This window comes from Erithacus rubecula (assembly GCF_903797595.1).
Source record: "Erithacus rubecula genome assembly, chromosome: 9".
Lineage (NCBI taxonomy): Eukaryota > Metazoa > Chordata > Aves > Passeriformes > Muscicapidae > Erithacus > Erithacus rubecula.
In genome coordinates this window covers 22422239-22438563 of record NC_136660.1, presented here as the reverse complement: position 1 = coordinate 22438563, position 16325 = coordinate 22422239, and the positions used below count along the sequence as shown (strand labels likewise).

General features: G+C 53.4%; 1 protein-coding gene across 1 annotated transcript; it reads left to right on the top strand.

The window, feature by feature from the left end:
* Positions 1–5826: 5826 nt before the first annotated feature.
* TLX1 (T cell leukemia homeobox 1) lies at positions 5827–13461 on the top strand. Its single transcript, XM_079312696.1, has 3 exons — positions 5827–6853; positions 8482–8683; positions 11917–13461. The coding sequence occupies exons 1-3, from the start codon at positions 6385–6387 to the stop codon at positions 12137–12139; spliced, it is 894 nt and encodes a 297-aa protein (XP_079168822.1). The 5' UTR covers positions 5827–6384; the 3' UTR covers positions 12140–13461.
* The last annotated feature ends 2864 nt before the right edge of the window (positions 13462–16325 follow it).

Below are 16325 nucleotides of genomic sequence, written 5' to 3'. Positions count from 1 at the left end.
ATCTGTTGGCAAAACAGGACTTTGTCTGATGGGGAAAAGGCCTAAGGCTCGGGGCGGGTGGGAGACAAAGAGGCCGCCGCTTCCCCGGAGAGTGAACAAACAGGGCAGCTGCCGGCACCGGGGCCGGCGGCAGTGAGCGGCCCCGGGAGTGAGAGACAACCGCAGGATCGGGCCATATCACGACTGTCAACCTCAATGTCGCGAGGGGCCTGGCTGTCACCGGGGTCAGAGTTTTTCGGAGAGGGGGAAACCCAGGGGGAGGCGGCGGAGGGACGCGGGTGACCAGCCCGCTCCTGCTCCCTTGCTGTCTCGGAGAGTGTAATTAAACTGTGAGTTAATATCGGGGCAGAGCCCCCGGTGTCCCCCACTGCCGTCGATGCCCTCGGGGATGGCGACCAGACGCCGTTCATTACAGAGGGGCTGGTGCGGGGCGGGTGGCCAAGGGGACGGGGCTAATGGGATTACACGCATTTCTGCACGGTGGAGAGAGGGGCTGGTGCCGCAGGACCAATAATTTATTGGCAGATGCTCCTCCGGCAACCGGCGACATTGAATATTCATGGGGCGCCCCCGGGCACGGCGGGCCCCACCGGCCACCACCCCATTTCCTCCCCTCCGCGGGTACCCCCGTCTGGGGAGGATCCGTAAGGACCAGAGACCCCCGGCCTGTTGCGTGGAGCTGCTCAGACCCAAGGCAGCGAGAGGTGGGAGGCAGAGGGAAGGTGCGGGTCCCTCGGGACCCCACGCACCCGCACTCCTTGCGCCCACAGGTGCGATGAGTCGTGACCCTGCACTTCCCTCTGCTGAACCCGTTTTCTTCAAGAAGCCAGGGGCTACAGGAGAGTGAAGGGGCACTTTGCAGGCTGCTCTAAATACTTATTTTTGGTAGATAACTGCTACTCCGGGAGGTGTCGTTGACAGAGCGCGGAGCCGGCCCCGCCGCTCCTTCCCCGCCGTATTAACTCGTAGCCCCTCGGTCGTTTGTAACCATAAAGGGGAGAAATATCTTTGCGGGCGAAGTTCGTGCGATGCTGCGGCTCCCGCTGCGCCGGGCACTTTATACTCATTAAGTGCAGCGGCGCTAAGTCATTACTGTAATAAGGAGTTATGCTGAATGCACGGGACCACGTTTCCAAAGCCATAAATTACAACTGTCAGTGCGTATTCGAGGGATCAACAGAGCTGGGAGTAATTATTTACACCGTGCTTTATAGAGCAATTAAAAATTCCCCAAATGGTGTTAATTGCTTTTAACGCTCAGGAAGCGCAGGCCGCCCATCCCGCAGACCCTGAGCCGGGGAAAAGCCACCGCCGTCCGTGCGGGCACGGGCTCGGTGGGAGCTGCGGAAAACGAGATTTCCCGCTGGGAAGCCCTCGCCCCCGCGGGAACCCGGCTGCTTGGTGCGGGGGTTTTCCTGCTTCGATATCGGCGGGTGTCGCGACATTTGAGGCGTAACTTAGTGCTGGCAGCAATGTTGAGGGATAGAGCCCCGAGGGCCGCGGAGACCGCGGCTCCCGGTGCGGGGAGAGGCGAGGGAGGCCCGACGGGGCCGTCTTGGCCCCGCAGCTCTCCCGCCAGCCCCCGTGCGCAGCCCGAGCCTGCATCGCGCCTTCCCCCTAATGGATTTTACAGGGAGAGAAAGCAGCGGGAGGTGATGGAGCAGAAAGATGGATAATTCCCGTACTGGGGGTGGCCCCGGCGCAAAGAAGGGAGGGAAGGAAGGAGTCGGGGTGCACCCTTCTGCTGAAGGGTGTTTGTCGCCGCACACCTGCCCGCGGCAGAGTCGCTCACTCTGCTTTCAGCAATATAGAGGGTTTTAAAGGTTCCGGAAAGCACTGCTCCAAGTGCAGTTTTCGGGCCGAGCCCGATGGGCTTCGCTGGGGTCTTGCCAAAGTCCCAGACACACCACTTTTGTCCCCTTCCCCTCAGGAGGGCTTGTATTTCGCAGCAGTGTCCCGGCCAGCAGCTGCGAGGCAGAGAGGCAGCTTGTGATGCCAAATTCCCGGGAGCCCCGAGCTGCAGAGGAGTTCAGGGGCCAAGAGAAACCCCGACAAGACAGCAAGGCAGGAGAAAAGGGGAGTGCAGGGTGGAGGTCAGGCCCTGGCTGAGCTGCTCCTCTCTGCTGGCAGGAGGCAGATGCACACGATCAATGAGAGAACCTGAGAAAGGATCCCTGGGCACTTCGTGGGGAGGGAGAGCCTTATGCCTCAGGAAGAGCCCTCATGTCAATTTGCATTTCCTAGCATGGATATACTGGGCCCTCAACCCTCATCTGGGGCAGGATTAAAGCACCATGTTGGAAATGAACTTGTCCCAGCAGCTGTTTTGGGTGGGTGAAGGGGGCCAAAAGTTTCAAGGCTTGCAGGAGTATGTATAGTGGCTGTGGATACTTGAAGGAAGTGAGATGCTCCGGAAAGGTGAAGACCAAGGACTCTTCCTTGGCTTCCTCAATGCATGATTTTTGCAGCAACTTAGGGCATGTGTCAGCCTCTGCATTGGAGGCTTTTGTCTGCCTCCAAGGAAGTCTGATCCATCTTATTGGTGTTTCCCACAAAATAGGATTTCTCTGTATAGAAGAACTGAGAAATAAAGCAGCAGTTTGGGCAAACATCTGGGAATGTCTCTTTGGGCTCTGCCGAGCGTGTGATACCTGATTTTTTTTTTTTTTGTTTGGTTTTTTTTAAAATTTTTTACAGAGCCTGGCATTTAGAGTCCCAGAAAAGAGTGACGAATCTAGCCCTCAGCAAATGGAAGCATATTGACTGCAGAGACAGCTGGGCTGGAGTGCCTCTGGCACCCCTGGGATCCATTTGTAGGATCATTGGATGCATCTCAAAGTAGGAGCTGGTCCTTGTACACTCTCCTGTTGGGATGTGAACCTGAAAGCACCAAGACTGACCCTGATGTGCCTTAGTGTGTGAGCCTGAAGCACTGCCTCTTTAGTCTCAGAATCAGGGAGGCAAAAACTGTATATGGATTGACAGGACATTTCCAGAGCCTTGTGCTCTGCAGTACTGCTCAAGCCACAGTCCTGGAGAGCCGAAGGGGAAACTGAGGCCAGGAGGAATTTGGACTGGAACATCTAGACTGAGTGTGGAGCTTAGATGTCCAATGCCCAAACTTCCAACTCCAGGAGCTGTGTGGCTTTCTCAAGGATGAAAGTGAAGTCTGGCTTGTGCAGAGAATAAATCCTAGAGCTATGCATTATCCCCAAACTCATCAATAATTTTCAGAAATGTTGAATCTCTGTCAGGACTTAGCCCTGCCTGCTTGTCTCCTTTGTCCTCACTGGGTGCTGGACAGAAGGAATTCTGATTTACCTGTAATCTGTCTCTTGAGAAGTTTTATTGCCCCAAAGCCTCTACCTTGGGCTCAGCCACTGGGGGCTATGACCCTCTCTAACCAGACTGGATCACTGGTGGTGACCTAGTGATTTCTCAAGGCCAGTCCCTTTGGGGCCTTCAACATCTGCTCAGCCTGGGGGATCCCTGGCACAGGGGAGACCAAGGCTTTTCTTGGCATCAATTGCGGCCTTTGGGATGTGCAAGTGGCATCAGGCAATTGTGTTATTTACTAGAGAGGGAAAATGTCCTGGGTCTCGGGGCTTGGCAGCAGATCTGAATCCCTCTGGGTATCAGAGCTCACTGGCAGGGGACTCTGTGGCACTGTGCAGGACTGGCATGGCAGTTTTATTGCTTCCCTATGGAGACAACCTGTCATGCTCAGGGCAGGTGAGCAGGCTCTGCCCCACATCTCTTGTGTGACAAGAGGCAGGAGAAGAAGCTCAGGCGTATTCTGAAGAAGGGGAAAGGCAGCTGCAGTCCTGTGGGACAGGAAGGCCCCCTGCCCGAAGGCAGCCTCCCGGCCCCGGCTGGCCCCAGCCCTCTCTCCCTCCCTCCTCTCCCAGCTCCTCCTAACCACAAGGACTTTGGTTGATGGAGCTGGCGCCAGCGAGTTCCCTGAAGAGTTCAGAAGTCAAGAACTGAGGCAGGTACTGGGAGGGGGGGGAAACCCGACCCCAGCGGGCAGGCAGGGCTGGGTGGCGGTGGGGGCAGCCTGGCTGGGCACCCGCCGGGCATGGGGCCGAGGGGCGGCTGTGGGTTGCTGCTGCCGCCCGCCTTCCCCTGTGGTGGTGGGTGTGGTGATAGTGACGGAACTTGGGGTATCACTGCAGGGTTGTGGCTTGAGTGAGGGTGACAGGAACCCACAAGGATTGATGTGAGTGTGTGTGCGTGTCTGGGGGTGTCTGAACACACGGGACTGGGGTGTGTTGCTGCCTGCTTGGGAGTGACTGTGGGTGTGAATACTCACAGTTGTGAAGGTGTGAATGAGACCGTGTGTCACAACTTGTGTGTGCGCAGGGGGCTGTCACTGTGTGTGTGTGGGGACGTTTGAATAAGCGCACGAATGTGCAAGAGAATGTGTGGGACTGTGAGCATGGGTGTTTCTGAGCTCGTGTTTGTGAGCCTGTGTGCAACACTGGGAGTGTGGGGATAAGGATGGGATGATGGAGCTGGTGATGAGTGAGGAGGCGTACCTGAGTGCACAGACCCGACTTTCCGTGCCAGCGCCATTTGTTTAGTATGGGGGATACCCCAGAGCAGGCTGTCCTGTGGGGTCCCCACGGTTCCTTGTGGACACTAAACCACGGGCAGGCTGAAGACGGGAAGGACAGCCTTTGCCCCAGCCAGGGAGGAGAGGGCCTGGAGGGCCGGTCACAGCCCGTAGCAGGAAAGATTAGGCGGGCAGAGCACAAACTATCTCGCAAAACCCTGTCCCCGCGGCCGGGAGCGCTGGGTCGCACTGGGAAGAGCCGCTCGGCAGCAGCGGGAGGGCAGATTCGAGGGGACGGCAGTGCCCGGTGCCACCGGCGGCTCTGCCCCGGCCCGACTCTGGCACCGACGGGCCAGGGCAACAAGTTTTACAGAAATTGCAATAGCGGCTTTAATTTTCATGTTGTTTTAAACTTTTAGAATATTTTTGTGTATATATATATTTAATTATTATTTTTTTAAACGAAATCACTCATCTCCCCGCGGGCAGGCGCGGCAGGGGCCGGCGGCAGCAGACGGCGGGGTGAGCAGCGGCGGGTGCCCCGTCCGCCGTGTCCCCTGCCCCGTGGGGCGCAGCCGGGGCCTGCCAGCGTCCCGGGGGAATGAGCCCGGCCCCGGGTTCTCCGGGGGGAGGTGTGCTCTAGAAGCCCCTCGCCTCCTCCCATCACACCCTTTCCACGAGTCCGGGCACTTGTGGGGTGCTCTCCTCAACGCCCCCGTGTCTCTGCTCTGGGGTCTGGTGGTGAAAGAGCCGCCTTTTCCGCGGCTTTTTGAAAGGTGCTGACTTTTGAAATTGAGAACACCCTCGCGGAACAAAGGGGCACGGCGGGTCTGGGACCTCACCAGAAGAGGAGCCTCCGGCTTCAGCCCTCGCTCGGGATGAGCTGCAGCCCTTGGGGATCGCAGCCTAGGCTCGGTTCTCCGGCGGGGGCTGGCAGCCAAAATCCCCCTTCCCAGCAGTCTGCGGCCACAAACTCCGAGACCAAACGTCCCTGCTCTGCCGCCCCGTATCAGCCACTATTTCATTCCCCAACGTTCTGCGCTCACCCAGCGCTCATTTTATAAGGCCGAGAAGGGAGGTGATTTTTTTTTCTTTTTTTTTTTTTTTTTTCCTTTTTTTTTTTCTTTGCGGTGGGGGTGCGAGAGGGGGCTGGGGAAGAAGAAACTCCTCTTGTGTGCTCTTCTCTGCTGTCATTCACTGGGCTGCTCTCAGCATCCAACCAATGGAGAGTGAGGGCCTGCAGCAGTAGGCCCTGGGTAGGGTGATTGATGGGCAAGCGGGGCGGCGGGCGATCGCACTCACAATCCGCCGCGCTCCGCTCCGCGGGGCTCCCGGTTCCCCACCGCCCGCCGGAGCGAGGGGTCCCCGGGGCACCCTTGTGTGTGTCTGTGTGTCTGTGTGAGAGGCTCCTGACGTGTCTTGGTGTCTGGGGGTGCTGGGTCTCATTGGAGCGGGACCAGTGTGCGTGCCTGGGGTGTCGATCTCGGCTCCTGGAAGCTGTTGGGTGTGTTTGGTGCGGTTGTGTCTCCAGTGTCTGTGTCCTGTGCTGGGCACGGCTGTCGCGCCCCAGGCTGCGGGGTGTTTCACTCTTGTACCTGGGCTGCGCATGGCTGTGCTGGTGTGTCTTCGGGCTGAACGTGTGGCTGCCGTGTCCCGGCCTCGCGTGGCTCTGCTGGCGTTTCTTGGGGTGCTCTGCCGTCGTGCTATGGGACTGAGCGCGTAGCCGGCGTGCCCGGGTTGTGCGCGGCCCCGTTGCCGGTTTCGGGGCGGTGCGGGGCTGTGCCGCCCTGCCCGGGCTGGAGCTCCGGCCCCGCAGCCCGAGCGGCGGCATGGAGCACCTCGGGGCTCACCACCTGCACCAAGGGCAAGCCGAGCCCATCAGCTTCGGCATCGACCAGATCCTCAACACGTCGGAGCCGGGCAGCTGCATGGTGTCGCACCCGCGGCTGCAGGACTCGGCGGACTACGGGCTGGGCTGCATCGTGGGCAGCGCCTATAACACGGTCACGGGTGGCTACGGGGCGAGCGGCGGCGCGGCCGGAGCCTACACCGGCACCTCCTGCAGCATGGGCGGCCTGCCCGGCTCCTACAACGTGAACATGGCGGTGAGCATGAACGGCAACACCTTGAGCTCGGCCGGCGGGGTGATCCGCGTCCCGGCCCATCGCCCCGTGGCCGGCGGAGTCCACCAGCCCCTCTCCGCCGCCGTGCCGGCAGTGAACGGCATGAACAGCCTCACGGGGCTCACCTTCCCCTGGATGGAGAGCAACAGGCGGTATACAAAAGACAGGTTCACAGGTGAGTTGTGCCACCGGGACCCCCTTTTCTCTCTGCTCCCGCTGCCCCGCTTCTTCCCCCGCCGCCCGGCCTCGGCGCGGCAGCCGCTGCCCGCAGGGGTACGCAGGATCCAGCCGGGGATCTCTCCGGCCAGGTGGAGAAAGCAGAAGGGGTTGTTCTGGGAAGTTGGTCCTGGAGGAGGCCAAAAGCAAGACGGGGTGGGAAATGAGGCGTACTCAGTGACCCCTAAATGAGTTGTGTTTCCTTTTGTTTGTTTGTTTTGATATTTTGGTTGGTTTGATTGTTTGTATATGTGGGTGGTTTTCTTTTGTTGTTGTTTTAGTTCTCTTTAATTTATTTATTTGTTTAGTGTAGGTTTTTTTTACATTTTTTTTTTTCCCCGCGATACGGTTCGGCAAAGGCGGGCAAGGAGGAAAAGGGATGGTAAACTCCGCACACGACCTCTCGCCAGTCCCGGGCACGGCTGCCCAATCCCTGCCGCCCGAGCCAACACTCGGGGAAACTTTCCTTCAGAACCGAGAGTTATTTGGGAAGCTCTGCCGGGCCGGTGGGAAGGCAGAGAGGCTGCCCCGGCCCTGGCCCTGGCCTGCCCAGGAAGGCTGTCCCGTTGCTTTCCTTAACCGAGCTGGCTTTCCCCGATTGCAGGTTTCGGCTCAGTCTTTTTCCCCACCAAAAGGGACTTTTTGCAGAGCCGAGCAGAGCGGGGCTCGGGCTAGAGCCGCTTCCCGGCCTGGCTGCCGTTTCCAGGTGTAGCTGGACTCGTCTTTCGGCACTAACAAAGCAAAATCTCAAACGAAAAGAAATAAATAAAGACGCGAACAAACAAACAAACAAAAAGAACTAAATCACAACGGGGGAAAATTAGCACTTCTTCCCGAGAGTGGAAACCGAGGTCAAATTTTTGAGAGTTCCCGTTTAATTTCGACCCGATGGTGCTGAGTTCGGGCACGGCCCTGGGTGGATGAACGGGCTCTTCCCCTGGCAAGCAACTGAGTGGATTTCACTCAATTTGTTCCTGACTTAGACACAATGTGATTTTTCAAATTGTATTTTTGTGGGGTTGGAAAAAAAAGAAACAAAACCAAACCCAGACAAAACCATATATATTTAAAACAAAACAAAACAAAAGAACAAACAATCAGAACATGAAGTCGTAAGAAGTAAAGTCCGGGACTTTACTTGCCGTGTACGAGGCCGGGGCCGATGGGGTTAGCGTCGCGCCTAAACGAAATTATCCCGAGCTCGTTTGGCACGGAGCGCGGAGCCCCGGCCCGGCGCCAGGACCGGCTGCCGCTGCTGACCCCCGTTCCCCGGCAGGCCCTCGGCCGGGCAAGCGGCCACCTTCCCCTCCGCCGGAGCCGAGCGGTGCCCAGCGGGTGCCGCAGCACCAGGAAAGGCCGCCGGGCCTTCCCGGTACGCGGGGCCGCCGCCGAGTTTTTGCCGCTCGTGCGTGGGCGTCGGCGGGGAAGCCGCGGCTTCGGAGCGGTGGGGGGAGGTCCCCAGCCCAGCGGCCGGGAGTCGGAGCCCCTCTGCTGATGTGTCGCTGCTTGCTTCTTTGCCTCTCATCCCCCCTCCTCCCGTGTCCCCCCCAGTGGCCCTCTCACCCTTCACTGTAACACGCCGTATAGGTCACCCCTACCAGAACCGCACGCCCCCCAAGAAGAAGAAGCCGCGCACCTCCTTCACCCGCCTGCAGATTTGCGAGCTGGAGAAGCGCTTCCACCGGCAGAAATACCTGGCCTCGGCCGAGCGCGCTGCCCTGGCCAAGGCCCTCAAGATGACGGACGCCCAGGTGAAGACCTGGTTCCAGAACCGGCGCACCAAGTGGAGGTGAGGACCGGGGGTCTCGGTGGGGCAGTCCGGGGGGACAGACCTCGCTGCCAGCAGCTCTGCCACGAGCACTGATGGTCCGCAGAGGCGTGCAAGCCCCGTGTGTGCGTGAATGTGACCGTGCGTGTGCATGTGGTGTGCGCACACCTGCGGGCGTGTGTAATGCGCGGTCAGTGCGAAAACCACGCGTGCCCGTGTGTTCCCGCACTCAGTGTGTGTGTGTGTGTGTGTGAGGTGCACAGGGCTGTGAATAAAAAACACAGCGAGTGTGGGGTGCTGCGGGCCGTGGATTACGCGTGTGTGCACACCGGACCTGCGTGTAAAAACGTGTGCGGGTGTGCCGCGGGGACAAATGTGTGTGCACACACACGTGTGTCAGTGTCACCAGAGGGTGCGGGAGCCCCCGGCCCGGCTCTATCGGAGTCCAGGGCCCTGCTCAGCGCGGAGAATTTCGTCCCCGCGGGGTTCGCGGCGCCTCCTTGCCCAAACGCTTTCTTTTTGTTCTGCTGTCGGGCGTGCCGGTAAAGCCGGAGAGGAAGAGAAGGCTGGGCTCACACGGAGCCTCCAGGGCTCCATCGCAGTGACCCAGCCCCTCCCAAGCTGCACGTTCCCGGGATGTTCCCGAGGGAAGCACCCCAGCCCTGAGAACACCCCCTGCCCTGGGCTGGGAACAGGCCTCCTGCGGGGGCAGGACGTGATGGGCAAGGGAGAGCTCCCTCAGAGAGCAGAGAAGGTGCGTGCTGAGCTGCTGGGTGCTGAGCACTGGGTGTTGGAGGACAAGCAGGTTCTTCAAAATGGGGGGAAAGAGCTTCCCCAGAGTCTTCCCCGGGGTTAATAGGACTAAGCCTGACTATGCTGAGGTTGGGTAAGAAATGGGGGTCAAGGAATTTAAAACCAAGAGGGTGTGTGAAGCCTCAACGACAGTGAGCTCTTCCCCAGAGAACCCATGCTAGAGCAATTCCCCAACTGTTAGGAAGTCTCTAGCTGGAGTGATCTCTGTTGGCCAGAAACAGAATCCTGGAGGAGGAACAGTCCTGCTGTGGCCTGCAAAACGGGGTCAGCAGTGTCTTCTAACCAGGTTTCCTAAGGAAGTGAGGCAAATCCATCTGTCAATACTCTTTGCGTCTGTTGGCTAAATTCAGCCTCTTTTGGCAGAGGTGCAGAGGATACAAACCTATTCACGTGTTTTACAAAAAATAGCTGGGTAAAGAGAAACAAAATCCTGCTTCTGCCTAAGGGAAAGGCTGCAGCCAGACCTCAGCTGTAATATTAGACATAAGAGAATCTCTGGCCTGAGCCAGAGGGACACAGGCATGTAAGTTCTGTCTGTATGCGTCTGTGCCTGCTGGGTGCTGTGATGGAGATGTGGGTGCTCCTGGCACTCAGCTTACTGCCTCAGGGCTCTGCACTGGGCTCTGCGTGGTTCCTGGGGCACTGGGAGCTGGAAGGAGCAGCTGCAGGCTTGGCTGGAATGAGGCAGTGGGAAGTATTCAAGGAAAGAGTTGCTATAAGCCCTCTGAGCAATTTAGCTGCCTGAATGCAGGTTAGGGAAGAGTCTTGCCCTTGCCCCTTACCTGGTTGTCTCTGTTGGAGTAAGGTGGTGTGTGACCCCCTCCTCAGATTTGGGCTCTCGCTGTGGACTCAGCTATTTACAGGCAAGTATGAACCTGGAAATCCCATTATGTGAATCCCTGACTAGACCAGCTTCTTGCAGCAGGGAGACACTTGGGAGCAAGGTGCTCAAACCGTGGTGCTCCTGATCGCCCTGGACTTGGGGTCCCTCCCTCCTCCTGGAATGTCTCATTGTGCAGGGACTCATTAAATATTAATTGAGGCAGAGACTGATCTGCTCCCCTGGTTGGTGCAGCTCTGAGTCTGCTCTTCCTGGGATGTCTGATGCGAGATGTTGACACAGTGATTGGAACAGGGACTGAGCCCCCAGCTACCTGCTCCCAGGAGGGAACACTGGCCATTTTTCTGGAGGCTTGGGTGCCCAGAGGCCCATTGCTAGCATCCAACCCCCAGCCTGCTTCCCCTTTGGGAGCCAGGGACTCTGTGCTCGGAGGTGTCACTGTGGAGGTCAGAGATGCCACTTCCAATTCCCATGGCCAAAGACGATGAGACATCTCACATCCCTCTGAGCTGCTAAATTAAAAAGCTGCCATTTCCTGTGACACTGGTCCACTGAAGCTGCTGAGAGAATGTCAGCTGAGCCTGGGAGTGTGAGGGAGGGAGGGGATGCTTTGGGAATCATCCTGGGACCAGCACTGTGAGTTGCTCCCAGGTTTTCCCAGCAACATTAATAGAAGTGCCAGGTGAGTGCAAGTTGCAGACTTTAGACCGACCTGCTGTCCAAGCAAGCAGGAGTGAGGTTTCCATTATGGCTATAAGAGGATTCAGGCTATTTCCACCTATCCTATTCTCTACTCCCAGGCTCCCAGAGCCAGGGCCCAAACAATGCTGGAAAGAATCCCTTCTGACCCCCTAACACCCTCTCCTTGGGGATCACCTCTTCTGATGCCATACCAGGCAGATACATGTCCAAACTGTTCTGAAAAACATTGTCATTCACCCTTTCCAGATAGCATACTCTATGCTTTGATTTTTCTTACTGCTAAAAACTGAGTTTCTAGTGTTTAGCTGAAAATTTGCTGCCTGCCATGAGAATGTTTTGCCTTCATCCAAACTCTCAACAGCTGGTCACCACAGTGTGGCAGACAAGATGGCAAACCTGGATGCTGGAAGGGGATGTGCAGGTGACACTGCCCATCTCCCAGTGCCAGTCACTGTCTCACCCCATCCTGCTCCATACCTCTTCCTGGGGTTTTGCATGCTCGGCTCTTGGTGCAAGACCAGAGCATGTTTTCAGAGGACTGCAACTTTTGCAGTGCTGGTGTGTGACGTTTTAGGTGTTTTGTCTCTGTTTCTTTTTTTTTTTTTTTTTTTTTTTTTTTTTTTTTTTCTTGTGGACAAAGAGTAATCCAGAGCTGTGGGCTGCTCCCAGCTCTCTTTGATCAGTGCAATTTTTGTCGAGGCCAGTAAGACAGACAGAGCCAGTCCCCTGTTTATGGGATTTGCTGGCCATTTGTGCAGGGGATGTGGGACCATGCCATGGCAAAGCTCTTTTCCTACCCCTGCCCTCCCACATCATGAGCACACAGCACAATTTAATCTCCCTGGAGATGCCCTTCCCTTGCTTCCCCAGGCCCCCCTGACGGCTCCCTCTCTCCTAGGAGGCAGACAGCGGAGGAGCGGGAGGCTGAGCGGCAGCAAGCAAACCGCATCCTCATGCAGCTGCAGCAGGAAGCCTTCCAAAAAACCATCAACCAGCCCATCCAAGCAGACCCCATCTGTGTCCACAACTCCTCTCTCTTCGCCCTCCAGAATCTCCAGCCTTGGTCTGATGATTCCACCAAGATCACCAGTGTCACCACTGTAGCCTCTGCTTGTGAATAAGTCTGGCACTCACTGGTGGCACCTACACCTGCCAGTGGGACACAAGGCATCCCTGTGGGGCAGGTAGCAACTCTGTTTCTCCCTGAGGAAGGCTGGAACGCCCTGATCCTCTGGCCACCACAGTGTCCTATGTATCCAGCTGGGGAAATCCCCCACACAGAACAAAAAGAAGGAAAGCCACCCCAAAAACTCTCCTCAGCCATGGAGTTGCTTGAGCAGCAATGCTGTCTCACCTCCCCCCAACCCCTTTGTTCTCTTGAAAGTCTCCAGTGTCGACCCTGAACTTGCTGACGTGCTGCCAGACAAAAGCCCAGCCCTGACAGACACAGCCGCCCGTGTTCGTCCAGCTGGGCCAGAGGAAAACTTCCTTAGGATTCTACTGGTGACAGTGCAAAGCCTGTGTGCACCCTTATATATCCATATACATATATATGTCGATATATATATATATGTATATATGTATTTTGGACTGATGGCTTGAAAGCAAAGGAGGAGGCTCCCTGGGAAGCACGTCTCTGCTGTGAGCCTCCTCGGGCTGTCTGCACCGGAGACATTCGGGGATGCAACAAATGGAGGGAACAGCAGCAATTTCTGCTTGTGCCAGATGGGAACCCTTCAGATCTCACCTCGCTGTCTCTCCTCCTCTTTTCATTAATTTTTTCTTGCGAGGGGGGAACAAGAGAAGGATCTGACAGACTCCTGAGGACGGTAAATATGATATCTCAATTGTATGAAGAGCCCAAACAGTCCCTGGCTGCCACGGACTCTGTGCCCATCAGCGAGTATTTTAATAATGAGAAGACTTGGGTGGCAGTTTGTGGGGGTAATGCCGTTTCTTTCCATGGAATATTTCCATATAATTTGCAAAATGTTGTCCAATGTTTTATTTTATCAGTTTCCTGTTAGAAGGCAGTTCCTGAGAGCAAAAAATTGATTTCATTCTCAGCTGTTTAACTTAGTGTTCTTTTAATTGTACCAAGAGAATGAGACACAATTAAACAAAGCACTTCTAGCAAATGCCAGGAATATATAGATATATATATATAAACAGTATATATTTTTCAGTTACTTATAATCTAAAACAGTGCTGCCAATTTAAGCAGCTAGTACAAGCAAGCAACCAGAAAACCTATTTTCAGTGAGATTTTTAAACACATTCGTTTGTTTGCTTTTTTTGTTGTTTTTTGGGGGTTTTTTGTTTTTTTTAAGTTATGCACTTACAAGGTGTTTTATGTGTATTCATTTTATAAAGTGCTTGTGTAATTTATGTGGAAATGAAAAAGAAAATAAAAAAAATCTCCAGGGTACTGAATAAATCATTTAAAGCCTTGCTGTTCCCTGTCTATTAGTTCCCCAAGATGAGACAGCGTATCACAACTACTGCTGAAGCCTGGGTTATTTTTTTTATAATGAAAATAGGGTTAGCATTTCCATTTGGCTTTGCTCAGGTCCACTTGGCTTTGGAAGCTCCAGATGTAATATGATGTGTTTTAATCCCTGGTCCTATAAATTTTCAGGCTTCAACTTGAAATCTTTCTGGGGGGTTTGCTGGGGGTGGCAGGGACTCAGGATTAAACTCATGTGGAATAATTTATTGGATAAGACTTTAGAATGAGGTATCACCTGGCTGAGGCAGATCTACAGATATTTGTGTCTGAACCTGGGTAAGGAAAAGGGAATTTGAATATGAGGAAACATGAAAGAGTACATTTTAGGGACAATCTTGCAGGGGTTTATTCTGGGGACACTGCTTTCCATTCGTACTCAGCCTTGCTGCAGGATTTGTCTCCAGCTTGGCAGACTCTTCTCAGAGGAAAATCAAACCAGTGGGAAAACTCACATCAGCTTCCTTGGGGGAGACTCCCAGCCTGTGGCTGGCTTCAGCCTGGTGTTTCCTTCCAGCACTGGGAATTTTTGGGCAGAGGGTGTTGGAGGATACAACTGGAAAGGGCAGGCAGGCACGAGCAGTGACAGGGACCCCCTGACGTGGCTGCCTGTGGGACATCTGCAACAAGATACCCCAAGCCTTTGATACCTGGGGGGTGACAGTGCTCTGGGAGGCTCCTCTGGGTGCAGCATTGCTGGGGAGTTTGTTAAGGGAGCATTTGAATAGCCTTCTTCATCCAAAATCTGCTGTCGTGGGACTGGGCTGAGAATTTATGGTGCTGCAGGTTTTTCCCATTCTGCAGTCCAGTGTGTATGAGAACACAGAGAAACATCTGCAGCAACGGAAAGAAAAGAAGCCAGAAACAAAAAAAACAAATTGATAAAACACAGGAAAATATGAAACTTGAAGAACATGCATTTTTGGAAATATCTTTAAGAGATGACACTAAAAGAAAACAATTTGTATTTTTTCCAACCTAAATTTCAGGGAAGGCTTTTGTTTAAATTCTATTTCATATTACAGTCAGATTTTTTGATTCGGATTAAGCTTATTATTTAACACACACCCAACTTTGTCTGCAAAGTTAAACTCCTTCAGGAAGCATAGCTGTGTAAAAATTTTTAATGGTTTACAGTTTGTTGCAGTGTATATTTTTGTTTTCAGGGTTTCTGCATAGGAAAAAGCATCAACCATAAAATAAAAAAATAATATTAATAATAATAATAATAATAATAGGAATCACTTTATATATTAAAACTGTTTTCTCTTTTATCATTATGACACATAAATATTGCGTTAAAATTAATAAAATTTAATTCTAAGACAGCCATTTCATAATATCCACTTTATTCAATTGATAATCCAGTGAAGTTGAACACAATATAATGTTCATTTGAGGGAATACGTTTAGATAGAAAATTTGACTATACCTTGTGTTCAAAACTGGTGACTTCCGCTTTTCCCATCATTCTTTCCCATTTAAAATGAAAAAAAGAAAAAAAAATAAAAGACCAAAAGTGAAAAAGGAATCTCAGTATGAAATGAGACTATATGTTACATTGGAGCCAGAAAAACAGTTGCCTGGTCTTTCTTGTCCCTGGAAAAATTGCTTCTGGAGGAGTTTTCTCTTGAAATATTTCTCTTGGTTTCATTTTAAAAATTGGTTTAGTGGCAGAAGGTGTTTTTGATATCTGCATATGTGCTTCCAGTTATTAATATGATGATTTGTACCTAGACAATAAAAGTTGTCTGAAATATGATGGAATTAAATCAATAAGTAATGACATGAAACAATGACACATAATGTTATGTTTTGTAGACTGACATCACCTCGGCTGTATCCTGGGGCCATCCATATCACATTGAAGGCTGATTTAATTTTTTGCATTATACTTATTTGGGAGCAGGAATAAAATTGCATTAAGATGCCTTGAAAGTCATTTCCCCCTTCCTCCGCTCTCAAAATAAAGCAAATCCCAAACATGAAATGGGAGTCAGGGAGAAATGTTTTTCTGCCGTTTGCCTGTATCTGGGAAATGCAGACCAAGGTAGAGTGAGTTTGGTCTGGAGGGGACAAGCAGGGGCATCAGAGGGGACTGAACTGTGGTTGTGCTCATCTCTCTCACCCACAGCACTGCCAGGGATCGAGAGCTATCATTCCTTTGGGCTGGATGTGCTGAGCTTTCAAAGGTGAAATCTGGAGGGGGAAAAACAATCTTTGCACGAGCAACTGGAGTATGAAACATCTGTGTGTAGCTGGAGGAGACGGAGCCCTGTGGGATGGGCTGTGGTTGTCTGGGTTTGGTCCCAGCTCAGCAAACTGTCAGGGCAGGAGGGAACCAGAGGTCTGGCCCCCATTTAGCCAATTAGTTGAGCACATGAGTCATCCAAACAAGGATCAGTTGGTTTATCTCTGCTGGGGGATGGCCCACGGTCTTTGCTGGAGCACCTTGAGCAGAGCTGCAGTTGTGCTCAGCACTGGCCAGCCATTGGATCCCTGCAGTACAAGCTTCTCTTGGGCTGCATTACCCCATCTATATGGCATTTGTTATGTATTTAAAGTTATTTCTGCTGCAGCAGCAGCATCAGTGAGAGTCACCTGTATGTAGCATTTGCTGGAGAAAGACTGAGGCGAGTGTTCATGTCCTCTAATGATTTGTATAATTGATAATGAAAGGAGGCACTGACCCAACAAACACCCAAATGCAGGATAACTTTCATTATCTCACTGAGACTGTTGATTGGTGTTTTTGAATGTGCTGCTGATTAACCAGCCCACTGAATAGGAGCCTGAAACGG